The sequence below is a fragment of the Dinoponera quadriceps genome, unplaced genomic scaffold (genome assembly GCF_001313825.1).
Source record: "Dinoponera quadriceps isolate SergipeBrazil2010 unplaced genomic scaffold, ASM131382v1 scaffold1395, whole genome shotgun sequence".
Taxonomy (NCBI): Eukaryota; Metazoa; Arthropoda; class Insecta; order Hymenoptera; family Formicidae; genus Dinoponera; species Dinoponera quadriceps.
Window position 1 is genome coordinate 1966420 of NW_014556488.1, and position 26755 is coordinate 1993174.

General features: G+C 35.4%; 5 protein-coding genes across 6 annotated transcripts in view; 3 read left to right on the forward strand and 2 right to left on the reverse strand.

The window, feature by feature from the left end:
• The window catches only part of LOC106747683 (group XV phospholipase A2-like), a 4503-nt gene extending 3364 nt beyond the window's left edge, over window positions 1-1139 (forward strand). The window contains exon 8 of the mRNA XM_014625452.1: window positions 1053-1139. Coding sequence (XP_014480938.1) covers window positions 1053-1055 — 3 coding nt within the window. The 3' untranslated portion in view covers window positions 1056-1139. The remainder of the gene's footprint in view (window positions 1-1052) is intronic.
• On the reverse strand, window positions 958-3989 carry LOC106747682 (TBC1 domain family member 20). Its single transcript, XM_014625450.1, has 5 exons — window positions 3114-3989; window positions 2200-2443; window positions 1898-2101; window positions 1522-1741; window positions 958-1443 (listed from the first exon to the last, which is right to left on the reverse strand). The coding sequence occupies exons 1-5, from the start codon at window positions 3571-3573 to the stop codon at window positions 1141-1143; spliced, it is 1431 nt and encodes a 476-aa protein (XP_014480936.1). The 5' UTR covers window positions 3574-3989; the 3' UTR covers window positions 958-1140.
• Window positions 3990-4074: 85 nt separating this feature from the next.
• On the forward strand, window positions 4075-5800 carry LOC106747685 (translocon-associated protein subunit gamma). The gene is made up of 4 exons (XM_014625453.1): window positions 4075-4302; window positions 4784-4911; window positions 5136-5227; window positions 5418-5800. Exons 1-4 carry the CDS (start codon window positions 4173-4175, stop codon window positions 5614-5616), a joined length of 549 nt encoding a protein of 182 aa, XP_014480939.1. The 5' UTR covers window positions 4075-4172; the 3' UTR covers window positions 5617-5800.
• Window positions 5801-7328: 1528 nt separating this feature from the next.
• LOC106747681 (very long-chain-fatty-acid--CoA ligase bubblegum) lies at window positions 7329-24498 on the forward strand. Its single transcript, XM_014625449.1, has 13 exons — window positions 7329-7395; window positions 17326-17390; window positions 17935-17986; window positions 18663-18864; window positions 20127-20261; window positions 20709-20904; window positions 21010-21111; window positions 21188-21334; window positions 21511-21986; window positions 22395-22609; window positions 22746-22897; window positions 23002-23127; window positions 23500-24498. Exons 2-13 carry the CDS (start codon window positions 17331-17333, stop codon window positions 23692-23694), a joined length of 2058 nt encoding a protein of 685 aa, XP_014480935.1. The 5' UTR covers window positions 7329-7395; window positions 17326-17330; the 3' UTR covers window positions 23695-24498.
• A 52-nt stretch (window positions 24499-24550) lies between these two features.
• Window positions 24551-26617, reverse strand: LOC106747686 (alpha-endosulfine). Of its 2 annotated transcripts, XM_014625455.1 has the most exons (4): window positions 26413-26617; window positions 26190-26298; window positions 25633-25752; window positions 24551-25505 (listed from the first exon to the last, which is right to left on the reverse strand). In XM_014625455.1, exons 2-4 carry the CDS (start codon window positions 26229-26231, stop codon window positions 25335-25337), a joined length of 333 nt encoding a protein of 110 aa, XP_014480941.1. In that variant the 5' UTR covers window positions 26232-26298; window positions 26413-26617; the 3' UTR covers window positions 24551-25334. The 2 variants fall into 2 exon arrangements, with proteins under 2 accessions (XP_014480941.1, XP_014480940.1); XM_014625454.1 differs by having other exon boundaries at window positions 26190-26616.
• Window positions 26618-26755: the final 138 nt, after the last annotated feature.

Sequence of the window (26755 nt, forward strand, 5' to 3'; positions counted from 1 at the left end):
GTTTACCAGAGAGCATATACTAAAAGATATTCCTATAGAATTATATTTATGTACAAAACGACGAACCACAAATATTATGTGTGCAAAATTTACTAACATTGGTAACTAACCGATATCAATAACCGATATCAATACTAGTAACTACCGTTGAACGAAACAGTGTATAATTATGTATTTTTAAGACAAAATCTTGTAAAATATTAAAAACAAAACGAAAAGTTACAAAAGGTGATAATAAATAAATATTGTTAAAAAAAAAACAATTCATTTTTATTAACGATCGTAATGATTAACCGTTCTAATTTTTCTTTTCAAGTTTAACTAAATACATAAAGTCCTTTCATCACAGGAAAATTGTAACAATTATAACTTATATACACATACCACGTGTATGAAATTTTCTCACGTATCTTATTCAAAAAGTTATTAGACACCTTAATTTCATACTTGAACTTTTAGCAATTTTTGAGTATTTGAAATTGCTGCATTTCTACAAACTCGCATATATTTGTGATTCTCTTCATTTTTTTTAACCCTTCCACTGCTATCGGCATCAATAAGCGTTCGAGAAAATCATTTATAGATTTATAGATACACTTGTACGTCTATGGACACAAGTACCACTCGTGGTACGGATTCAACGTCTACAGACGTTCAACTTTGTTTCATTAATAATAAAAGCATATTTGTACATAGTCTCGACTATATATTTTTTAGAGTTCGCCGTGTGTTCTGTGTGTCCGAGTTCTTCGCAGTGTAAAGGTTAACATAAATATATGCACAAAAAGTTCAAGTCAGCCTCCAAAGAACACAGCATAAAGGCAGCGTAGGAATGCACAAAGTTCAGATTCACGTTTCCTGGAACAGATTTGCTCAAATATCGATAACCAAACCCTTCAATTATTCCTAACAACACACACACACACACACACACACACACACACACACACTTATATATATATATATATATATATATATATATTTCTCACGCGTCCATTACTTTGGTAAAGTCCGCCTACTGAATGACTTAACATTTTGAAAACTTCTTTCAGTGACGTATCAAAGATGTGCCAAGGTCTTCGCTTTACAAAAGATATTAAAAATTCGACTTTCACGATAGGTGAAAGATTTCTCTTAACGTCAGTTGATTCCCGAGGTTTTTATGAAAGCATATAATCCCAGAGCTAATATGGTCACGACGGTGATGGTTTTGTAACTTTTTATGCGATAAGATATCCTTGGTTTCGACAGGGCAACTTTTAACTTTCGTTGTCTCTCTCTTTCCTGTCGACTTGCTTCCGCTAGTGCCTTCCATTCTTGTTCTTTAATTTTTCTCTTGTGATCATAATCCTTGACATCATTACTGATGGATTCGGGAGGGTATTGTCGATACAAGTTGGTCGCTTCCATCAAAAGTGTCTCGAATGGCAAGTCATCGGGTAACTGAGAGAGAAAAATACAGTTGGAATAATTTCATTGTATCCATTACACGCAAGTAAATGTTCTTACTGTTACACTTACCGTACACAATACTTTATGCGTATGTCCCATATCGGGCGTGGTGTTGAAAATTTCCGTAGCTCTATGTGCCACAATTACTGTACTCAGATAGAGAGGCATGAGGGGAGGACTGCCGAGAAAATAATCGAATAATCTGTGCAACAATTTCCTGTTTTCCGCATACTTGTGTGAGTACCATGTTGTATATTCAGCCAGAGCAAAATGTGGAAACAGTTCTACACTAAAAAGAACAAAAAAAGTGTTGATATTAGCAAACATTAAACTTATTAATACTTATGAATGTGTAAAACAATACATTCCAATTTTCACGGAATTTGTAAATATCTATAATAATAATGTAGAAAAATCTATCATGTTACATATAATAGCGACTAACTGCTCTAAATGTTCCAGTAAAGTTGGATGAACTCGCTCCAACAATGCAAATATGTAGAATAATTCCTGATTGACCTTTTCCATGGTTTCCTCCATGAATCTCTCTAGGAATGCTAGTGACATTTTTTCCAGCACATATAAGCCCGCTTGTAATCCCATCACGAGCAATACAGTTGCTGCTACATCATTGTATCCCTGGTAGTAACTAAGTATGCGTTATATTATTTTGTATTACAACAAGATGAGAACATATATATAACATGATGAATAAAGCACACATTACTTGTGCTTGAGAATACTAACTTTAATCGGGAATGCCTGTGAAGTACCCAACACATAAGTTGTGTCAGCTGTTCTTGGAAACTCTCGGTTTCTTCTTCCGTTGCATTTTGTGAGATGTGGCTGCCACTACGTGCCACGTCCTTCAATATCTGTTGATAAACCTCATTTGGTATGCAAGTATGTATAGTTTCTAATCCATCGACTGGTACAGAATCCTCTTGCACTAGTCTCAAGAGTTTTGGCCACAGAACCCTTCGTACATCATCTACAGATCATCTTTATGATTTCAAGACTTGGTTATACATCACAAAGTTATTCTCAAGAAGGAACCATATTGTTGAACATGGAGAAACATTGCGAGACATTATTCCCCACTGATTCGAATAAAACTTAACGATATCACGTATTTTGATGCTTGCGGCATGTAAAAGTTAAAATCGTCACTTTCAATTGTGAGAAGAACAACAAAACCTCATAGATCACACTTTGTCAAGTTGAGGCATATATTACCTACCCAACTAGATATGCTCATTACTACACTTATATCGTGACTTTAATATAAAAACTTTTATCTCCATGTAATCGCATGATTATATTTCATCAGAACATGTAACAAAACCTTGAGTTATCTTGCAAGGTGAAGAAACCTGTCATATGTTACCTACACATACGACGTTACACGTCGATCATGATTCACACAACAATGAAACACAATCAGAGCGACGGCTTTTACATTCGCAATGGAAAGCATCGAAATACGACTGTCGCACACGATTACAACATGTGTGATATGATTAAATTCAATCGAATTCGCTGAAGGGATGCTCCTTCTGCAACGTTCGTCATGCTCCCGGATCTCTCGGCGATAACTCGAAACGAAATTCACCGTGAGGTTCCTTGTTGATCATAACGTACGGTCATCTCAATAAAAGTACCAGTGACGAAGCCTTCGCTGCTACAGCCGAGTCGTCTCAGCTCGCCCAAGGTGAGATTTGGATTGGCGATGCTGCCGCGGATAACGCTTATCTTCGTCTTTTCGCGGCTCGTCAGCGGGTCGTCCGTTTCGGCGGCATCACTGCTGTCCGAATCGTCGCGGCTCGACACTCGGTTTTGTTTACCGACCACGTCAGCGGATATCCGCGGCACGTCGTCGTCAAACCACGCTTTCGTCGAGTCGGACAGAATCACCAGCGGCACATTATCACGCGACTCGATCACCCCGTTTTCCTCCTTGGCCGGAAGATTCGCCGTCTCCGCGGACTCCTCGGTTACGATCCTCCTGCGAATCCTGCCGCTGCTGTTGTGGTTATGATTCTCGAGCGTTTGCGCCGACTTGCTCGTCTCCGTAGCTGGCTGCACCAGAGGCTGCACCTCGTCGCTCCCGGTGTCTCCCATCTCTTCGAGACCTCTCGTGGATTCACGCCGGACGGGTCGTCGTAACGCGCGTCATAACACCGACGGATTTGGTTAAACAACGGGCACCGGAGAAATGACAGACCGTTACACTCAATCGTGCCTCGAGAATGACACGCGAATGACACATGCACCGTCCGCGCACTGCCCGCCGCGAACTAGAGATGGCGTCCCGCCGGTCGAGTCACGCTGCTTGAAAATGAATCAAAGCTACGTGTCACTCGAGTCATCGAGTCGGTTTTTTCTTTTTTATTGATTGAAAACTATATTGATTACGTACAATATTAGAATCGCGCGCAAATTAGATCGATTAGAGGAGGCCATTTTGGCGAAATGCGTAAGTCGCACTTGCGACATCTGTACGAAATATTGGACGATAGATCGAGGACTGCCACCGTCGGTAGCGCGAGGACGAATCTAGTGACGTTTCGTTGGACACGTCGTCAGACGCGTCTCCACGTCTCGTTCTGCGCAGACGTGACATTCGCGTTCGCCTTCGTCGAATCTTGACTCTCGTGAACGGTGAGACACACGGCGCGCGGTTGTTCGCTGAAATCGTCGATATTCGCAAATTGAGGAGAATGTCGGGAAAGTCCAAGGCGTTCACCAAAGAGGAGGAGCTTCTGCTGCAGGACTTCTCAAGGAATGTTTCGACAAAATCCTCGGCACTGTTCTACGGGAATGCATTTATCGTTTCGGCGATACCCATCTGTGAGTATAGGCGGAATTTGTACAACCGGGAACGCATGTCTGTTTTTACCCTTTTTTTTTTCGCGCTAATTTATGCATTTGTCACACCGTCTCACAATTTGACGTCGGCTTCATGTTATTACTGTGAATAAAAATTGCTTATTCAACGATGTGTCAGCATACGAGGTGTCTTAATGGGTACACAGAATATTTTCCCATTAATCACTGACGAAACCTCGTCTATACATGTGTTTTGGTATTTAAAATGAAAAATAATGGAGATTGCAGTTTGATATTGTAAAAGAAAAAGTAAATTTGTTAAAAATAACATCTTTAAGAAGTATGTCACATGTGTCTGTCAGTCTAGATAGATCTTGCATTATAATTGTGTATAATTAGAAATATGGTATTTTGTTGTAACTTTTGTATGAATGCTGGATAAATAAGTAAATTAGAAATTCTTGTGTATTTTATATTAATCATATTATCATGTGTGTTTTAGGGTTGTTTTGGAGAATACACTTGATTGACCTATATGCCAACTTAGTATCTTTCGTAGGAATTACATTACTGAGCACATATGCTCTTGCATTAGCATATAAAAATACCAAATTTATCCTGAAACATAAGGTGTGTACACATGTTATCTAAGAAATTAACTTTTTTTCTGTAGTTGTCATAGAAAAGTGCTTATTGGATGTCATGTAAAGAAACCTTTTCATAATAATTCTTGCAGACTGATATTGTTGCTTTAATTCTCTATATGCCTAATTTATTCAAGAAATTATAATTTTTAAAATTATAGCAATGATAACAGTAAGAACATTCTGTATGGATATACACATGTTATACAGATTGCTGTAAAAAGAGAAGATGCTGTAACAAAGGAAATAAGCCGCAAGCTTGCAGAAGACAAGAAGATGAGCAAGAAGGAGAAGGACGAAAGGTAACATGCCTTGCGTTATCCTGAAACTAATGGTTAATACGAATCTATAGCGTATTATTAGATGCTACATATGGAGAGAAGATCCGGTCAATTTTGAAATTACAAATTGCAAAACAACCACTGTTATTTCAAACTTATGTCACACATAAAGTGGATATAATATAAATATACATTATATATGATCTTTCAGGATTTTATGGAAGAAAAATGAGGTAGCGGATTATGAAGCGACAACATTCTCTATTTTCTACAACAACGCTCTTTTCTTGGCGCTCGTCATTGTATCTTCGTTTTACATTCTAAAAACGTTCTCACCCGCAGTAAATTACGTACTTTCCGTAGGAGCTACTAGCGCACTCTTAGCGTTATTATCGACGGGATCTCAATAATATACGTACATCATGATATGTCTTGTTATCTAATTTCATAAGAAATCTTCAGCGAGGATTCATTTTTTTCATATAAACAATTATAAATTATGATATACGGTATAAATTATGATAATAATAAACATTTCTTCTTGTAAAAAAGTACACAGTTCAATAAACCTAATTGGCGCTTTGAATGAAATTATCTAATTTGTAACGTTATTTTACATTTGGTAATATCTTTATTTTATCTTGAAACTTCCTTGATTTTCTGAACTCCTGATGTTCAACTTATCTTCTTATCCTTAATTTTTTATGCAGTTTCAGAAATTGAACTTCATTGTTGTCTACTATAGAAAAATATACCAATCGTATGAAAAAATTAGATAATGACTAGATATAGGAGCTGTTGCAAGTCTAAATGACATCAATATTAATATGACACAATGGCTTCTGCCTATAGAACACGGCAACGCTTGCCGTGCAGCGGAAATTCGCGCAGTAGCCAATCAACATGCCGTTTTTTCACAAGAATTAAAAGTTTATTGGCTGCTGCGCGGTAAGCGTTGCCGCGTCTTGTGGGCAAAAGCCATAACTCTGTATACAGTGTGCTGCTTAAAATGTATCGAAGTTCATGGAATGTATACACTGCAGTTTGAACAACAATATTGATAACAGGGACATTGCCTTATTTTGGTTATCAGAGAGTTAAGAAATCGCATTGTCTTTGAGTACTATCTCTCAAAATAATCAATTCTAGTGGCTCATTAATTTCAGCATCTTTCGGTGTTTTCTTCTTTCTTTTTCTTTTTGTTAACTTTGCAGAGACTTATTTGATAATAAATTACGTAAATCCTCTGGAAAACTTTACGCTTAATTTTTCATCACTTTTTAACCATCGTTCTTTCTTTAGCACTTTTATATATGTATTAGTTTAATAAAATTCTCTTGAACTTTTCAGCTCTCCTGATAAATATGCCACAATTAGAATATTCTTTTCTCTTTACACAGAGTTCTATCGCGGTTTCTCAGAACGAATAGTTCGACCTTCGGAGTTCTATCGAAACGTCCTTTCGATTTTCGTATCCTCGTTAAGCCGAATATCGAGAGCTCGGAGATAGGACGAGCTTCTTAAATCGTCCAACTTTCGACTCTCATACAAAGAAGGAGTACGTGTGAAATTCCTTACTACCTGCTAGTCGACTATAATGGATTGTCCTACGAAGAGTCGCGTGCTGAGGACGCGGTAACCGCTGCATCTTTATTTTGACCTGAGATCCCCTCCTAAAACAAACATCGTCCCGAATCATTAAAGATCGGAGAAAAGTAGGAATTTGGGGAATTTAACTTTCCGATCCTTCTGAATATATAAGTGTATGCCTGTGTTTATCTTTAAGAATAAAATGTAGATACCAACTGGTATGTAAACAGAGAAGCGAATCCGTGACGACCCGAGGAACGCGTTAAAGGGAAAATGGAAAAGTTTCATTCATGGTGTCATTTGTCATCACGAAATCATTGAAAATAGACGTTCGTTCAAAACGTTGCCTCAACGAACACTTTCGTCCAAAACGCTTCAGAAATTCTGATTTGTATGTTCTCACATCAAATAATAAGAGAGCCGTTCCCCTTCCATGAGGTAATAGGTCTTGATTCCGCACGTGGTGCGATTAGACCGGACGTATGACAGAGAAGGACTTGAAACGCGCGCAGCTGGTGTGAGCATTCAGTAGCTCAACGGCTTTCAGGTTGTTCGTGTACTGCAAGTGCCGCACTTCATCGCCTGTGCTTCGACTTCAGGTAGTATAAGTTTTTATTTACTATGCGATCGAGAAATCGATCTGAACTATTATCAGCTAAGCGAAGAACATGAGAAAAAGGCGAGAGAGGTGAAAGATGTTGGAGAATGAATAATGTTCGTTATGGAAGATCCAGGTCGACGAGCGAGTTTCAGTTATCTCGAACTTGTATAAAGATCCTTCCATCTTTTCTCGCTCTAATGCGCTCTTTAATCACGATCGCGTTATATTCCTCGGTAAGTATTTCACCCGACCTCGTGTGTGTTTCAAATCACTTTTCCTGAAGTTAAAGTCCATTTCGTTAAGTCTTACCCAGGTAGCACATGAGATAGCACATATTGATTTTATACACGTTCTTTAACGTATATAATGATTTATAATTGTATTACAAAAACGTTTAAAAAACGAATATATAAAACTAAGGATAAAAACGTATATAAAATTATGCTATTTGGATGGTTTCTTTCCTTCAGCTCACGTGTTGCATGCCAATGAAAAAGAAAGAAACCATGGAATTTATCGTCGTTTGCATTTTGCGCTAATTAAGTTTCTGGGTTGAATATCTTGTTCTGTTTATGTAAACTTTTTTCCATTTTTACAAGTGCTTTGTATATGTACACGCCTGATTGCGATCTAAGTATTCTGATTATGAGTGATTCAGAATTTTTCTAACATTGATAACTAACGAGGCCGCTGCTTGATTAATAGACATTTAATTTGCAAATGAAAATAATGTTAATCACTTTATTCTCGGCTATCTATCTCGAAATTTCAGAAAAGAAACGAAAAAACTTGAATCGAATTAGTTCGGGTATTATACGGCCACCCGGCTTTATCGATTGCATTAATATCGTTGTTTAGGAACTTTAAGTTAATCGCTGTATGTATAGCGAAATTGATTACAACGGTTATAGTACGACAATGTAGTGTGCAACGTTACATTGGTAAAAACCCGGGTATTGTGGATAAAATGCTTCGTAAAAAGATCCTATTTATTTGCTTATCGACAATCGTGCGGATCACTCGGGCGGATTAAACAACGAAATCGAGACTTGGAATAAAGAAAGGCGATGAATAAATAATGAGACAAAAGAAATCGTGTAATAACTCAATAAAGGAAAACATGCGTCTTACTGTACAAATATATATCCATGTTGAAGCGAGATACCGCCGATCTTGGGATTTCAACGTGATGTTTACTGTATCTCGAGACTGGTTTAGTGACTATCACGAATACGACCGCTAATTATTGAGATTCTTTACACTGAATATAATTAAATGCTACTATGTAATTAGGTCTTACATTTATGCAACCGTAATCACACGAGGAATGCATAATGTATAGTTAATTTTAAGTGGCAATTTTAAACGTCATCATGATTCCAAGAAACTCGACGATTAGATCTATAATAGTACGTTGTGTCGCGTGCGTTGCATGTGTCTTGATACTGCCAGGAAGTAAAAAAATAATGCGAATGCGTGAAAAATAATTTCATATTCGTCGAATATGACCCTGTCGTTCCGTCAGCTCTGTTCTGTAACTTCTTAACAACAGTATCACTAATAATTGCCGTTGTGCGCTATTTATATATTGTATCTGCGCAAGGACGGCGTAACAATAATGAAACTGTCGTTAAAAGTTACAGAATAAATTTAAAGCGACGGAGATGACGAAATCACCAGTCGCGTTATTTTCACGCGACCGGAAAACGTGAAAATTATTAATACATATAACTGTATATAATATATAATTATCATGACGGATAACTCTCGCGACATGTCGGAGACGTACGCGCGTTTTTCATTATACGACGGGGAACGTTCCGCGACGAAAATCTAAAGGAAAGAAAAAAGAAAGAATAAGAAACGACCCTACAATGACGCGGTATTTACTTCGGAGGGGAACATCTCGAAGCAAAGTCCAAGATGTATCTCATCACATAGTACGATGGTCGCAATAGCGATGACTTGGAAGATTTAATCTCAGTATAACAATTCGTTGAGAAGAAATTCGTATTGCTTCGAACAGTTTTTCGGCCGGATTTATTTTCCTTTCGCGTAATGCGGAAGGACAGCCGGAAGTGCGCATTTATCATTTTCGATTCGTCACGCATCAATTTTTAATGCTTCGGTATCGCGACCGGCAATTTTGTATTTGAGGATATTTTCCCGTAATTGTGAGCGTTTACCTGGGCGATTAGGAGAAAAACACTTATAAATTGTCACTCGGCTGACTAAATGCTCGTTCGAACCGTGTATGCCAGATAGCATTGGAATATTTTATGAATATTCTATTTTTATTCATTATGAAAATTTATATACTCATAAAACGTACTGAAACACCATGTGTATTTACATATTGTATGTTCTTAATATATTCGAATATTAGTACTACTATAAATATTTTATAAATGAGCATGAGATATTTCTCATCGAATGTTGTAGCAAGCAAGTGTATGGGCAGATTTAATGGGCTTCCGGAACTAAAAACGCACGAAGATCTCAGTTTCCAATTAAGTACGTATGTCACATACGTACTTATATACAGAGAAGACCGGAACTAGAAATCACACTTTTACGTTCGAATTAAAATAAAAAAATACATACGATATTTCATAGTATTGTATACATTTTTATGTAGCTGTAAGCCTTTAAAAAAAATTAGTATCTTAGCGAAGTCGTAAGACGAATTGAGGTAAACAAAAGAGTCATCTACTATTTTGCAGACAACACATAAAATTTCGAGTTATTAATGATTGAAAATGGCACGGGGGCTTCTTTAATTAATAATTCTAAAGTTCGCGTGTTATTTATAAAACGTTACTTATAAAATGGTAAAGGAATGTTTTGTTCATAATTTACAGATATATGATAGTTGATGTACGTAGCGATAGGTTCAAAGTTCGAAGTCCATGATTCAATATACTGATATCCGTCGCAATGTAACAAAGCTTTTTTATGTGTGTAAAAATGTTATCAAGCAACGTTGTACTGATCTCCTTAACTGACTTTCTTAATCCCGGATTAGTTATCACGTGTCATATAGAGGATTTACATCTTCTCTTCAAATGTTTTTTTTTAATGTATTATTAAATATTTTTTTAAATATATATTATTAATATTTCTTTAATACATTATTAATAATATCACGCAGTCAAGGTGCATTTTTATCTCTATCTGTTTTTCGCGCTTCCGAATGGCCGAAAAAATTCCACTAAAATCCACCTAAAACCCTTATATATCTATGAACATAATTTCCCAATTAATATAACCGGATAACTTTGGCTTTAATAAGATTCGGCAATTCATGTGTATGCTTTCGTTCATAAGCTGTGCAAAACCTACCTCGCTTAATTCATCAACTGACCTCGATCATTTCTAATAAAAGAAATTATATTTCCAAACAATGTTATAATAATGGTTAAATTAAATACAGGAGAAATTAGAATTGCAATATTTCTCAATATGCATATAGGGACCGATAATCTCACTAGCAATGGTACAATATAAACAGAAACAGGAAAAAATTTATTTACTACGTCTAATTCTATAAAAAAAAATTCATAAGTACTACATGCAATGAGTTAACCACGAGTTGTCTCGTACACCCAACTAACGTGATATCATTACACCAACTTATACGCGAGAATAATATAAACTTTGTGACAACTTTCTGACTGACCCGTATGACCCGTATGACCCGTATGACTTCTCGCCGCGGTTTCTTTTATGCTCACCTAGGTCTATTAGATCTGCATTGCAGATACATAATAAACGAACTTAACGACTGTTCTAAGAAACGTTTTTTTCTATTATGAATATATGAATCTCTATTTACAATATTCTATGTATATTCATAGAACATTCAATTCACATGAATATTCTGGAATTAAGAACATTTGTACGGCATAAAAATATTCATTTAATATTTTGTGCTATCTGGATATGACGTGCGACGAGATTCGAGTGCGTTTTGAAATTTTATTAGAGTTCAAATTAAGTATAAATTTCGAGTTGAAATATGCATGCGCGAATCATACATGGAAGAGAATAACGTTGTGCGTTAGCTTAGGACGATCAACAGATAACGTTCGATGACAATATGATTTCGTAAGGAAGAGCTGAATGAATTTACAATATTAACACCAATTAACTTGATTGTAATCTATTTGTCTTTTAATTTTCTTTTTATATATAGTAAGAGAAGGTAACAATCATGAGTGTAACCAGAGAATGCTTGCCCACCTTTTTAAGCCTAAATTTTTGCCTAATTTTGCTTAAATTTTGGCAAGGAAGAGAAAATTAAATTACGAAAATCATGAAAGTAAAGAAATATAACCGATATATTACAATCTACGTTCTGCGAAAAAGTTACATTACATATTCTGTTATTAAAAATTAAAAACTAATGACAAAGTATTAGCAATGCTTTATGAAAATGAACGTAATGAAGATTTTGCCAATTTTACTACTATTCCTTGGCCCGATCCTGCACAACGAGCGCCATTGAAAAGTCTTTTAGTACATTGCAAAAATTGAAAACTTGGTTCAGGTGAATAATGTCAGAAATTACTAATGTATTCCAAGTGTACACAGTGTACACAAGTGTACACAGAGAAATGGTGCTCGCGAAAAATACTGAAAAAGTTCACTGAAGATTCGCCTCGATTAGCAGAAATCCAGTCATGTGACATTCACATTGAGAAGAGCTGATAAAGACAAATATGTATATATAAATGATAAGAAAATACCACACAGCGACTCCGCTAAGTATGTATCTTGATGCTCGACTTACGTGGGAGCAACATGAGCGGAAAAAAGTTGAGCAAATTTAAATTTAATTTAAATTTAAAACTTGATAACGCCTTAAAACTTGTGTCGGTTAATAGGACGTGGATCAAAACTAGATCTTAATTGTAAAAGATTGCTTTATTTAATGGTTATCAGATCAATATGGACATATTGAATCTAACTGTAGGGATGTACTAAAGATTTTAACCGCTTAATAATCCAACGTTTCCAAAATGGTATAATTCGTACAATTACAAACACAAGATGGTAGCAGCGTAACGAAAACTTATAAAGAGATCTGGACCTGAAGTACGTAAACGAAATTATAAAGGACTTTGCAAAATCACATGAAAGAAGACTAAATAATCATATAAATATTGAAGCCATACAACTTTTTAACAATGAGGACGACATGAGAAGACTTAAGCTAATAAACTACTCGATCTTATCGTGAAATTACACAAGTCATTATTAATCATTACACATCATTACACAAGTCATTATTAATCATTACACATCATTACACAAGTCATAATTAATCATTGTCAGCGGTAATACTTATTTGAACAATAGCTTAAGATTGTAATAAACGTTATTAAAAAAAAAAACTGAAGATCTGCGAAGACTAGTTTTAATTTAAATATATTATTCAATTTTGCGTGAAGATAAATTTATTACCCTTCTCCCTTCCCCCTTTAACTAAAATCCTGCCTACGCCCATGGTAACAATTGAGACCAATCAAGTAATACAATTCACGATAAATTCTATATATTATCTTAGAGAGATGCATTTAAAAATATAAGTTGTATAGAATTATACATAACAACTAATGAAAGTATGAATCTTGTCATAACATGAAACGTGAAACGAAGATAGAAATAATTTCCTCTTATGGGAATTACACAATGAAGTTTTAATCATAATATAATCAAATATTTGAACGTGAAAACCTGTTTTTAAATTTCAATTATATTTCTGTCTCTCTCTCTCTCTCTTTCTCTCTCTCTCTCTCTCTCTCTCCTCCTCCTCCTCACTTTATCTCCGTCAAAATATGTTGGAGAAGTCGTAAATAGTTACGCCCATGATATTTTACCCGCGAATGTTTTTCCAACGATTAAGTGGCAATTTATATCTTTACTTAATAAATATTCGGTGAATAATAATATGACGTACTTTGACCATTCATCGCCTGACATCGTTACATATATCTATAATAGAAGTGTATGATTTACAAGCATGTATCACAACGAAAGTTTACCCATTCTCATATTCATCAGGTTGTCATAAGTTATCGGTTTCATGACCTCACTGATGCAAAATAGCATAAAACAAAAATATATATGTATATATATTTGTACTGAGTGTCTGCACACTCCTTTGCATTTCTACACGAACATTTCGTGCCGAATATTAAAATTTTTGAGGGCGAGACTACAACACCAGACATACCATCATATGATTACGTCGATAGATTAATTCGAGGGCAGTCCGATAAGTACTTAGCCTACAAAAGAAAAACGAAAATTTTGGAAAAGTGGCGATTTATTTCTCAACATAGTCTCCTTTTAGCTCGATACACTTGACCCAGCGATGCTCCAACTTCTTTAACCCATCTGAAAAATACGTTTTCTCGAAGTCTGCAAAGTAGGCCTCCGTGGCGGCGATGACCTCCTCATTTGGCCAAATTGGTCGAATTGGACTACGAACTGCTGCCCCATCCACCGTATTCTCCAGATTTGGCCCCATGCGACTTTTTTTTGTTTCCAAACTTGAAAAAGTCATTTGCCGGGCAGAAATTTGAGTCGAATGAGGAGGTCATCGCCGCCACGGAGGCCTTTGCAGACTTCGAGAAAACGTATTTTTCAGATGGGTTAAAGAAGTTGGAGCATCGCTGGGTCAAGTGTATCGAGCTAAAAGGAGACTATGTTGAGAAATAAATCGCACTTTTCCAAAATTTTCGTTTTTCTTTTGTAGGCTAAGTACTTATCGGACCGCCCTCGTACAGCAATTAAACATTCGCTCTACATTTCGAGATATTTAATTTTTATTTAATTTACTGTTTATTTATATTGTAATACTGTTTTATTTAATGTTTATTTAATGTTTATTTAATTGTTTATTTAATTCTTAATTTAACGTTTATTTAATTTCTTAATTCGTGTGAGAGATTTTGAGAAAAATGTGTTCGAACAAGTTTTTAATTAAATATCACGTTATTAGGTATATTTATTTAAGACAAAATAAGCTTAAGTTTAGTGCGATAATAAATTAAACGCGCGACTGATTCGCACGTTGCGACTTTAATTGATACGACAGTTGCCTGAGCTCAAGTTAAGATGAAAATCTCAAAAACGTAGAACATCGAGATCTGTTCTTTTTAGCTGAATTGGTTGCACTAATTCAAGAGATTTATGTACACTGAAGCATGAAAATCTCGTGCGTATACTTCATACGCTTCAACGCGTATGTATATTTATTGAACTAGTGCAGCCAATTCAGCCAAAAAGAACGGACTAATTAATAGTTTTTAATTAAGGCATTATTTCAAGCTGATGAATTAGTGGGATGAAAGTTCGCGCGCTCAGATATGGTACAACGTACAACAGTAAAAGTATTCTAGTTAAAATAATAAAAATTCCTTAAAATAATAAAGATATTTTTGTATTGTAAAACACAAATGATCGAGTAATTTCGTCTTTATTTGAACTCAGAAGAAACTGTTGTATCATTTAGTCGAGATACATATATATAGTTGCGAAAAAATATATAGGGTGTCCAGCACAAAGATGTTACAACATCCGTTATATATTTATACTTTAAATCAATGTGAACAAAAGAGCTCTCTATCATTTTGCAAACAATACGCAAAATTTCGAGTTATTAATTATTAAGAATGGCCATGTATAGAGGTTTACGTAAATTTAATTGATTTATTTAATTAATGACTAAAAAATTTGTGTGTTATTTGCAAAATGGTGTTACGTCTTGGGTGTGTCCCGGAAACTATGAATTTCTCTTTTTAATTATATGATTGGGAAACAGACGAATTTCGGGCTAGCACTACTGTAACAAAGATAAGAGAACATTGACCGCCGTTAAACGCACCGTATGATTCTCCAGGTGTTATCATTCATTCCAACTTCATGTAAGGTATGTAGTTTATTTAAATCCTGGGTACCCCGGGGACGACAGATTCGTCTTTTATCTAGCTACCTCTACGTTAGGCACGTATGTACCCATACTGGGTATCAATAGTAACGGATTCCTCCTCTTATGATTATAAAACTAACAAATTCGATCAAGCGGTTTATGAAAAGATACGAGTACACGCTGCCCACACATGTCATAAGGCTTCCGATGGGGCTGCGATCTATCCACCCTTGTATAACAAGGGTCCTCCTATGCGATTAGGTTCTTAGAATTGTTTATATTAATACTAGGAATTTTCCAGAGTAACCGTCTTCCACGCAACCTCCTCTCATTGGTGGACGTCATCCACCATCCCCTGAAATCCTTCCTATATAAGCCTTACCCTTTTTGCCGCGAGCGCAGTTACAATAGTAGTTTTTCTTGCAGTCAGTCAGTCAGTCAGTCAGTGACAGTCACAGTTACAATTACAGTTCAGTCTAATTTAGTTCAGTCCAGACCAGTTCAAGTTCAGTACAGTACAGTCGAGTCCAGTTCAAGTTATAGTTACAATTAGAGTTACAGTCGCAGTCACAGTTGCTGTTCTTAGTGTCTGATCTTAGTTCAGTCTTCAGCAGTCCACAACCATAGTCTAGTCCAGCCTTCGTCTTCGTCTTCATTCGTCCTCGTCAGTCTATTGATTCATCTAAATCGTAAGTCTCCATTTCATATTTAAACATGACTTTTAACCATTTCAATCCAATTTCCAATCCCACTTCATCCCTCAAAACACATACCTGAACTGCGTGATTATTGTTTTCTTTGTATTATATAACGATGTTTTCCTCGCTATACCGATATGTTAAACATTCTTGTTGCGTTATATCCGATTGTATTAAATTAAGTTACACGAATTACCTTTTGCTTAATCTCACTTTAATCTTCATCTTGTATTCGCGTTATTCCAGTAATGCTGATTTATAAAAATTTGTTTAATGTTAACCCACATATTTCATTGTTTAACTTTAGCTAACCCTTTCATCTTTTAAATGTTGCATCTTTTACAATGACTGTTCTTATCAATTTACCACTATTATTAATCCATCCGAGAACCAAATTATATTATTAATAAACAGTTTTATATTCAAAATGCCCTAAATTTAATCAAGTTGTTAAAACTATTTATTCATCTCCTATCAATTACCTAAATATAAATTCCCCTCTCAACACACTCATATGGTCCTATCCCAGGTAAAGAGATTAAGTTCTTTGACCTAAATAAAGGACCACCTAACGTACGTTTTGTGATCGGAGTAAATGGGCCTCTCCGGACCTTGACCTGATCTGCAGACCTACCAGTACGTTTAGGACTCACCAGTGAGCGAGTAAACAATTTTGTTGCGTTCGTCCTCTTTCAGGACGTAACAATGGTAAAAGACTACTTTTGTTCAGAATGGCCTAAATCTGATAAATATATGACATTTGTTGTACATAGATAGATATATATATATATATTTGTTTGTACATAGTTGTACATATATATATATATTTCTTTTACTAACCTTTGGTCTAGAAAATGCAACAGAAATCAAAGATCACTTTTCCATTTCAATATTTATTAATAAATTTTCTGCTTTAGCAAACTTATTTTCTTTTGTTCTAACCATATCAAGGAAAAAAGATGGACTGACATATTTATGCAATTCTAATCAAATATTTATACATTCATATATAAATATAACTGCGGTTTACGTGAAACTGCAACTTAAATTTTTACGATTGCTTCGTTTTACGATTCATTCATTTAAATATATTATAATTCATATAGATAACTAAAAATTGTGCAAAAATTATTTTCGCCGGTCGATTTTTATCGTTGTAGAACTTTGTAGTTGCAAGTTAAATTATGTTGAAATTTAAAATTCAACAGCTTAGATAATTATCCTTGTATGCACGTGTGTGCGCTTACAACCATTGTTACTTAATTATTTGTAACTGATATTCTTTCTTTAGCGAAAATGTCCGCGTCTCAGCCCACAGAATACGGACTCGTGAATGGGCTTATGAAGGACAGCAAGGTACGTTGAACGCATGAATAAACATATGATCAATAATTGATCGTATTACAAGCGTATTTGAAAGGAGTTATTAATTATTAAGTTATTGATTATTAATTATTTATGTAAATTTAATTGATTTATTTAATTAATGACTAAAAAATCTGCATGTTATTTGCAAAGTAGTAAAGAAGTTGAGAGACAGAGAGGATAAGTTGTATAATAAATTTTGTCAGCGATGAAAAGTAAGCGACCAAAAGTTGCGCAGAAATGCGGTTTATTTCCATCGGTCGAGTTTGTCGTCGTAAAAGTTTAAAGTTCAATTATGTGCGAAATTGAAAACTCAGCAACTTGTTTCTTAATTTTTTATTTATTTTTATTCTCAATATCAATGCGTAATAATACCCGTTAGAATGCCCGTTTAGTAATGTGCAGTAAGATACCCATTCGTTTCTTATTCGAAAAGATTGAGAAATCTAAATATTTATCGCGATAACTGCAAATAGCGTCAGCGTCAACACTCTGATATTTAAAGTACCTATAATTTTATTTTCTTTTGCCGTAGAACATGCATCAGTCAATCAGATACGCAATACCCAGCGAAACTGGACTCGATGGTAATTTTATTCAATCGTATTCTACTAGATGTTATTTTATATTTCTGCAATGATTAACATTCTTGCTTTATGTTGTTTACTCTACGTTTTTTACGTTTTTTATGTAATTTACGTTATTAGAGCTGTATTAGCATTACCTGTAACTGTATCCTCTATCAAGCTACATAAATAATATATTTATTTATAATAATATATTTCAAACCAGTAATTGCACACACGTTCTCTTTGATATCAATTAAGGATTAATCGTCGCGGTGATTCATCCTTACAGCACGGAAGCTTGCAGTTACACGCTCTGATTTTAACGAATAAGCTGAATAAACTCTACGAAGATATACAGGCATGAAAATAAGAAGAAGAAAAAGTAAAGTTAGACTGAATATACGCAGTAAAAAATTTTGCGTTAAATTCAACACATTTCACATGTCCCAAACGGTCTACTCAAATTTTTGTGTTAACTTAACACAAAGTGATTATGTTGAAAAGTAACATAAATGTTACGTCAAGGACATATTAATTTTGTGAATATTACAATGTTTCAGTGTAATGTTTATACAATTCATGTTCCTGTAGCCTACCTCTGCTGTGGAGGTTCTTCTCTCTTCTTCCTCCCTCGAAAAATGTGATTCTTCAGATTCTCACGAATTGTCTTCTTATGCGTCTCGATCGTTCGCAGGACCCGATCAGGTGCTGCCTTCGGACGTAGACACAACATGCGACGCGAAAGGCAGGGTGCGAATCAAGCTGGACGGCAGCAATCCGTACATGACGATGTCAATACCCGGCATTTTCTCCAGAACAGCGCAGCGCTATCCGGATCACATCGCGATGGTGTCCTCTCCCGGTCCCGATGGCAAAAGAACCACGTATACTTATCGGTACGTGCTGTGCGACATCCTCATAGAAAAGTATTATCGCCTATGATAAATTGATCAGTGATAAATTACTTAACGAATAAACTCTACGAAGGTATACAGGCAAGAAAATAAGAAGAAGAAAAAGTAAAGTTAGAGTAAATATACACAGTAAAAATTTAGCGTTAAATTCAGTTGCCCGGTAATTTTTTATTCGTACGAATAATAAAATTACTGAGCAACAATTTATCATAGGCAGTAATACTTTCCTGTAAGGGCGGTCGAGATAATTGACTTTCAACCAACGACCTCTCTTATTTTCCACGTTATCCAAGTGATAAGCCGGCACGAACACGATAGTAGTTTGGCTTTTCAACTACGGTTTCCTCTTCCTCGAAATCTTTCACGAGTGTCCTATATCAGCACGACTGCTGAAGATTAGAAGCAGATCCAACGATATGTTACGCCAAGAGCTGATCTTCTACGTATATGTCGCCTTGAATACCTGTAATGAAATAGGAAATAAGGGAATATAAAAAATTTTATAAAAAATGGCCTGCACTGCGAGCATAACTTGACGCAAACGTGTGAAGCGAATTAACATCTCATTGTTAACCACAAGATTTTACGTAAGCTATATTTGCATATATTTTCATAGTCAGCAGATTAAAGTGTAATGTATTTTTCGTAAGTTTGTCAACGTATTTTATTTTTTATTTTTTTATTTTATTATTTTTATATCCAATAGAAAAATATATCTTCTGAGAATTATTAAAAAAATATCTGGTCTTATACTTAGTTCTAGAAGAGTTCCACAACAGTTACTGAGATATGTTTGAACGGGAGTAGCGGCCTTTAAATATTTTTAAATAATTTTTGAACCCCTTTTGTAGTATCATAGATGATGTACCGTCCGAAAAAAAAAAAAATCGTTTTTCTTTCAAAAGTATGTTTCACCCCTGAAAGTGCGTTAAATACTATAACATAAACATATAAAAAATACGTGTTCCCTGTTTTTGGCCTAAATTTCAACATTTATCATTATATTATTTATTATTTTTATTATTATATCTTATTACTATACATTTATTATTATATTATTTATTATAAGTGCATAAAATTCGAAAAGAAATATTTCCATGTGTTTTCTTGTTAGATAGCAAATTGAGCATAGATAGCAAATGCATTAGATAGCAAATGAGCGTTAGCAACTTAGTAATAGTTTAATAATTCATCAGTTATTTGTTATAACGAATGCCGCAATATCGCGGCAATTTTTATTGCAGGGAATACGAGCAGTCCGTGCGAACCGTCGCCAAGGCGTTTTTGAAATTGGGCTTGGAGCGATACCGCAGTGTCTGTATATTAGGATTCAATTCTCCACAATGGTTCATTGCCGATCTCGCGGCCATATACGCTGGGTAAAGAATTTTAACATTTGTTCCGTATTCAAATAAATATCATGTGCAGTGTGCGGGATCCGACGAACGAAGGACGTTTCTTTGTCTAGATGGCGGCAAACATTTTTTAATTCCCCATTAAAATATTCTTCAATAATTTTCTACTTAGAGTGACACGGTGATTCGCATTTATTCGTGCAAGATTTGCACGGAGAAAATATAGTATTATTATTACCTACATTATTTTACGTTCAAACACAGCTTAATGATATTCAATTAATATTCAATTTTCAAGTCAGCACTGCGTCTTTCACGGACTTGCATTCGACGTTTCGTGAATGTTTTCGTTCACTTCTTCAGGGTGAGAAACGACCCTCGAAACTGTTCAAAATTAATTGAATGTTCACCCAAGCAGCGAAAGTCTAAAATATCAGTTTACGATGATATTATTTTTAATTTTGTTTTTAGTGGATTTGCCGCAGGGATTTACACTACAAATTCCCCGGAGGCATGCCAATACTGTTTAGAGCACGGTCAAGCGAATATCGTAGTCGTTGAGGATGAAAAGCAGCTGGCAAAGATCTTGAAGATAAAAAGCAACTTACCGAACTTGAAGGCGATCATTCAATACGAGGGCACACCTACAGAGAAAGATATTTTGAGCGTGCGTAAATAACAATCACCATCCGATAATGTTTATTCGACGAGGGAGAGGGATACACAACTTATTTATTTTCTTATTAAATTATTTATTTAATTATTTTCCCAGTGGGATGAGCTATTGGAAATAGGGAGGAAGGAATCGGACGAGAAATTATTGTCTGTTTTAAAAACGATCGGTGTAAACGAATGTTGTATTCTGGTGTACACGGTATGTTAAGATTACTGAAATTCATCACGCCAGCCGTCCGATGCATCGTTAGCTCAATTTGCAACTATCTTTTTAGTCAGGAACAGTCGGAAATCCGAAAGCGGTGATGTTGAGCCATGACAACATCCTGTATATTTCGAGATGTCTGTGTGAAACCTTAGAAATAATTGAGAAAACCGAGATCATGGTCAGCTATTTGCCGTTATCTCACATCGCAGCTCAGGTGAGTTGTCGTCGAGTGAAGTGACAGTTTTATGTTCACATTTCGCTAGATAAAAGTATCTTGTTTTGCATTCGAAAGTAATCGCCGGCGGAAAATCTCTCGCGTTCGTGATTCGCTCGTATATATATATATATATATACTCGTATATATATCAAGCGTTGCTTCATTAATTTCAGATATGCGATATTATTCTGGGCGTATGTATGGCGAGCACGACTTATTTCGCGGACAAGAATGCGCTGAAAGGTTCGTTACTGAAGACATTACTCGTGGCGCAACCGACCATTTTTTTGGGGGTACCCAGAATATGGGAGAAGTTCTATGAGAAGATGCTGGAGAAGGCGCGCGGTAACAGTGCTGTAAAAACTTGGATCGCCAAATGGGCGAAAGCTCAGGGGTTCTATTACCACACGAACAAGATGAACGGGGTGGATTACAAGCATTGGGGCTACATATTCGCCAAGTGGCTTGTGTTCGACAAAGTGAAGGAGGCATTGGGCCTGAATAAATGCCGCTTCTTCATTAGCGCGGCGGCGCCCATTAGTATCGACATTAAAAATTATTTCTTGAGTTTGGATATGCCGGTGATGGAAGTATTCGGAATGTCTGAATGTGGCGGTCCTCATACAATTACCGATCCTAAGAATTACACGTAAGTCGTGCCTACTTAGGCCTGTCGTATTTATTACGCTTACGCTAAGGTATATCACCCCATCCCCTCTCGTTAAAGTCGCCCTTAAAATCTATTCCCGGAAAAAAATGATTACATATGATTATATATAATTATATAAAATCATATGTAACTTTTGCCTATATATATGATTGCATATATGATCATACATGTCCATACGGAAAAAAATGATGTATCGTTGAATTGAATGTAGATATTATGTTAGAAGTGCAAATAGCCAGAAATTTATTTCGATTGTATTTGCAAACAACGGTACTTTTTCGTTGTGGGCATATATATGATTATATAGTCATATATGGGCAAATCTCATGATCTTTTTTCTCTCCCTGGGCCCCTCACGACAACATGTTGCGTTGTTCTCGGTTTTAGCTTTCGGGGCGTTGGAATAACTTTAAACGGAGTCTATACAAAATTAGACAATATAGACGAGCATGGTGAGGGAGAGATCTGTATAGCTGGACGGCATGTGTTTATGGGTTACTTGAATGCGCCAGAAAAAACCGCGGAAACCAAAGACAAAGACGGATGGTTGCATAGCGGTGATCTTGGTAAACTGGATTCAAAAGGGAATTTGTACGTCACCGGTGAGAATTTGTTCTCGTCGTTTATAACGTTGCGCGTTAATCCTTAGCAAACATAAACGAACACTTTTATACTCCCGTATTTTACACATAGAGATGATAGAGATGATGTAACGTCTCTTTACGTGTGCTCTCGCAGGTAGGATAAAAGAGCTTATCATCACAAGCGGTGGAGAAAATATAGCATCGAACAACATAGAGCACGCGATATTGTCAGAATTACCGGCTCTGAGTAATGCCTTGCTAGTCGGAGATAAGAGGAAATACTTAATAGTGCTTGTGACGCTTAAGGTACAACGAAGGAAATATTGAATAACATACGAATGAAATATTGATACTTTATCGAATACGGAAACAAGCGTATTGCATTGTATCTTATCGAGAGTGTATTTCAGTGCGACATGGACACCGAAACTGGGGCACCTTTGGACACCCTGAATCCAGATGTAGTGAATTGGGCGAAATCCATTGGTAGTCAAGCCAAGACAATAACGGACGTTATAAGCTCTCATGATCCGTTGGTACGTTAAATATTTTGATGAAGATATAAATATAATTGTACTTGGTAATATGAATCGATACGAAATAGATACGAAGTGTAACCTAAGGTATAAGAGCTAAAGCTGCCGAGCAGATCAAGTGTTTAATACGAGTCTAAGAAGGGGAAATAAGAATATTTGACGATATTGCAACACAGACTGATTTTTTTCTTCGATTTACGTCAAATCACTACTCTTCGTCCCGACAAGATTTTTCCCGAATTGTTAACTTCAATTAGATTAATTATTGGTAGCTATTATACAACTATTAGTCAGTTTTCTCTTTCTATCAAAAAGACACGTTATAAAATAGATATATACATATATTAGAAAATTGCATATCTTTTTTTTCAGATATATGGAGAAATTGACAAGGCAATCAAGAGAGCTAATGAACATGCTATAAGTAATGCTCAAAAAGTACAAAAATTCGAAATTCTTCCTCATGATTTCTCAATACCAACTGGGGAATTAGGACCCACGTTAAAGCTCAAGAAAAATGTTGTTTTAAAGATGTACGAAGATTTAATAGAGAAAATGTACCAGTGAAATGAATCAATGAATTGCATGTTGACGTAATGATAAAAAAATACGAATTATTAACAAAAATTCATTACAAGCACAACTGAATTGAAAAGCCAACCAAATTGTATCTACCAAAGTTAGACGTTTGACAAGCAGATTGAAAAGATATGAAATTATAAACATATATATTATTTATAAAAATATTTTTTAATATAAGACACGCTGATGTTTTATCAGCGTCTTTTTGGAAATCGAAATTTAAAAAGTTAACAAAGCTCAATGTTTTTTATATTTATAAATTTAGTTATTTTATGGCAAGTGGAGTCGTATATTTCATCCTATAAAGATACGGGGAACATCTGCGTTAACAACTAATAATTCAAATATATTGAACAATAATTATATAATTATAATATAATATTAACACGCTCACTATCAGTCATACAATGTAATAGCTGTAATTTTTCTGCCTATGTCCTTGTAAACAATGTTTTACACAATCACTTTAAAAGAAAGGAAATAAAATTGCCTGTGAAAAAGATTCTCTAGATAAACCATGGTAGCGAGCATATTAAAATGAAATTGATTGTCAATAAATTTTGCAGCTTTTTCAATTAAGTATGATAGAAGCGTGTATAGACACAAAAAGAAAATGCTAAAAATGATAAAAAATAAAGATAGAAGTACCTATTTAATGTTAATTATGTATTAATATTCCCTAAGATGATTACGGTGAATACTTGTATATATATTGTAAGTAAAAGTATCAATTTGTGTAATATTGTAAAATTGGAAGGTAAGAATAAAAAGGGCCAAAAATATATCTTAAATGTAATGTATATATTACTAAATATAGTTTACACAATAAGCAAACCTGCAGTTACATTTTAAATTATTATGTTCATTCATTCATCCTACATACTACAGATTCTCGTACAGTAAACATGACTTTTTTCATAAGAAAATAGTTTTACTAAGCGCATCACAGCAGCTTTCGAGAGAGAAATGCAGATCTGTATATTTCTTTATGCTCAATCTCTCTTATCTTATGTATTGAACTTATATGTCGAATTACACATTCAGATTATCATGCTTATACTTAATCAAATGAAACGTTCCGGCGTTATTAGATAATTATCCTTATCACTAAAAGTCACTTTCCAAAATTTCCCAAAATTAATAATGCCTCAAATATTAATTTTTACATGTATGCATCTAAGATGTGTATTTATTGCTAGCTAACAATACAATCCGAATACATTAATAATTCTTAGATTTTCTCATCATTTTCTGCAAATCAAAAGATATTGATGTACGTTTAAAATATGAATGTCTGATTGGATTATAAGAGAATGCAATAGTATATAAAAATTATTAAATTTTCAAGCAAGAATAAATTGCAAAGCTCAGACATCACATTGTGGCACATACATAGAAATCACTATTTTTAATAATATTAGATATTTTCCTTGGTAAGGAGCTAGAAAATAATTGGTTTGCTAAAAATACAAGATTTTTACGATACTATATCTTTTACACATCTGTAAAAAAAAAAAAACAACCAAACACAGAGTCAAACTTCTGATTGTATATGATTGTACCATATTATTCCGGCATCTAAATGAAACACTAATTAACAAAATGTAAAAGAATGACAGAACATCTTATGAAGCAGTCGATGTATTAAATTTTTGTTGGATGATGGATGTTTTTCGCTGTGGTACCGTTTCTGGTGTTGGTATAGCATCTCCTGTTGGCAAAACACCAGCTGGCTTTGGTTTGGCTGTAGATTTTTGTTTTGCCATTTGATAATCCCCAGAATCAAAGTACTTTTGCTGAAAGAGTATTTGAGATCTATTATCTCCATAAATTTCAACCTCAGGAAAAAAAAGAACGCGAATACCTTTTTTTTGTGATATACTACAGTATTACAGTTCTGTATAATAAAGACAATATATTTACCCCTTTAGCTAATCTTTTCTGCAGAAATACAGAATGACCACCGAATGGCCGGCCAGCTGCGTTTGGAAATTTTGCTCTTAATTTTGCTTCTTCTATCTTTTCTATGTCACTCGACGACAACTACAATGTAAAATTAGGTGAAGATCATGTGTACACAATATATAAACAGTCCTGTACGAGTGATTCTTTTTGCTTACTTATACTCATATATAACACACGATCTGTTTTATTATCAGATTCTGCTCGAGCTTAACCCATAACTGATGTGGCGCAATGAAGATCGCGTAAATCCACTTTAGCAAGTATCGTAGGTTGTCAGAAGCGAATAAAATAATTAAATTCAATATATTTTGATCTTGAAATTAACTTAATTCACACCCGTGCGCACATATTTGTACACATACAATTTCTGCCGTAAAATATGTTTTTTTTTTAGAGCAAATTACAAGATACTTCGACACATTTCGGTAAATACACGATCTTGACAACATTTTGACACGCCACTTAAGGGTTAATCAATCGTCAGCCGACTAATCAGATCAATTTGTATCTTTTACCTCCGTGGTCGGGTTCTGCTCGCTCGTCTGCTCGTCGCTCATCGTTGCGGCTTTTGAAACGCACTGCTCGTCAGTGACCGCTTCTTCCCTCGGACGCGCCACTTAGTACCTTCCGACGAATACTAATTCTAATGCTAACGTATATAACGTACATAAGCTAAGTGAGTGGCGCAATAACGGCGAGGCTGTTGCGCGCAGTTCTTTTCTCTCAATTTAATCTTACTTCCGGGGTCGGGGAATTGATTTTCCGTTGCGTTTCAGCCGACGCGATGACGCGGGACGATCGGCCACATCGAGAGAATTGTCAATGAAATTGCTTTCGAATGCACACCATCCAAACAGGCGAGCGCGTCGCATGCATGGGGTCATATGTTCCCAGATGGCTGTTACCGAGCTCGTGCGGTGAGTTTCCACCGCATCTTTCTGCACCTCACCACGCTACACTCTCTACACTCGGTGTGAAGTCGGGCGGTGGTGGAAAAGGGAGGTAAGATAACGGCTCCATTTGCACGGGCGTGTACGCGCGTTTGTGTTGGCCCGCAATAGCCATTTTACACCTTAAGAAA

What these genes read in the sequence shown, in the direction of transcription:
- LOC106747682 (XM_014625450.1), bottom strand. Translation starts at nt 3,573, where the DNA reads ATGGGAGACACCGGGAGCGACGAGGTGCAGCCTCTGGTGCAGCCAGCT. An exon ending in CAGCGAAGGCTTCGTCACTG is followed by an intron (nt 2,444 to 3,113) that starts GTACTTTTATTG and finishes GATGATCTGTAG; the next exon opens with ATGATGTACGAAGGGTTCTG. An exon ending in CACAGGCATTCCCGATTAAA is followed by an intron (nt 2,102 to 2,199) that starts GTTAGTATTCTC and finishes ACGCATACTTAG; the next exon opens with TTACTACCAGGGATACAATG.
- LOC106747685 (XM_014625453.1), top strand. Translation starts at nt 4,173, where the DNA reads ATGTCGGGAAAGTCCAAGGCGTTCACCAAAGAGGAGGAGCTTCTGCTG. An exon ending in CGTTTCGGCGATACCCATCT is followed by an intron (nt 4,303 to 4,783) that starts GTGAGTATAGGC and finishes TGTGTGTTTTAG; the next exon opens with GGTTGTTTTGGAGAATACAC. An exon ending in AATTTATCCTGAAACATAAG is followed by an intron (nt 4,912 to 5,135) that starts GTGTGTACACAT and finishes CATGTTATACAG; the next exon opens with ATTGCTGTAAAAAGAGAAGA.
- LOC106747681 (XM_014625449.1), top strand. Translation starts at nt 17,331, where the DNA reads ATGTCCGCGTCTCAGCCCACAGAATACGGACTCGTGAATGGGCTTATG. An exon ending in CAGAGAAAGATATTTTGAGC is followed by an intron (nt 20,905 to 21,009) that starts GTGCGTAAATAA and finishes TTATTTTCCCAG; the next exon opens with TGGGATGAGCTATTGGAAAT. An exon ending in TAGTGCTTGTGACGCTTAAG is followed by an intron (nt 22,898 to 23,001) that starts GTACAACGAAGG and finishes AGTGTATTTCAG; the next exon opens with TGCGACATGGACACCGAAAC.
- LOC106747686 (XM_014625455.1), bottom strand. Translation starts at nt 26,231, where the DNA reads ATGAGCGACGAGCAGACGAGCGAGCAGAACCCGACCACGGAG. An exon ending in AGCAGAACCCGACCACGGAG is followed by an intron (nt 25,753 to 26,189) that starts GTAAAAGATACA and finishes TTTACATTGTAG; the next exon opens with TTGTCGTCGAGTGACATAGA. An exon ending in AGAAAAGATTAGCTAAAGGG is followed by an intron (nt 25,506 to 25,632) that starts GTAAATATATTG and finishes ATACTCTTTCAG; the next exon opens with CAAAAGTACTTTGATTCTGG.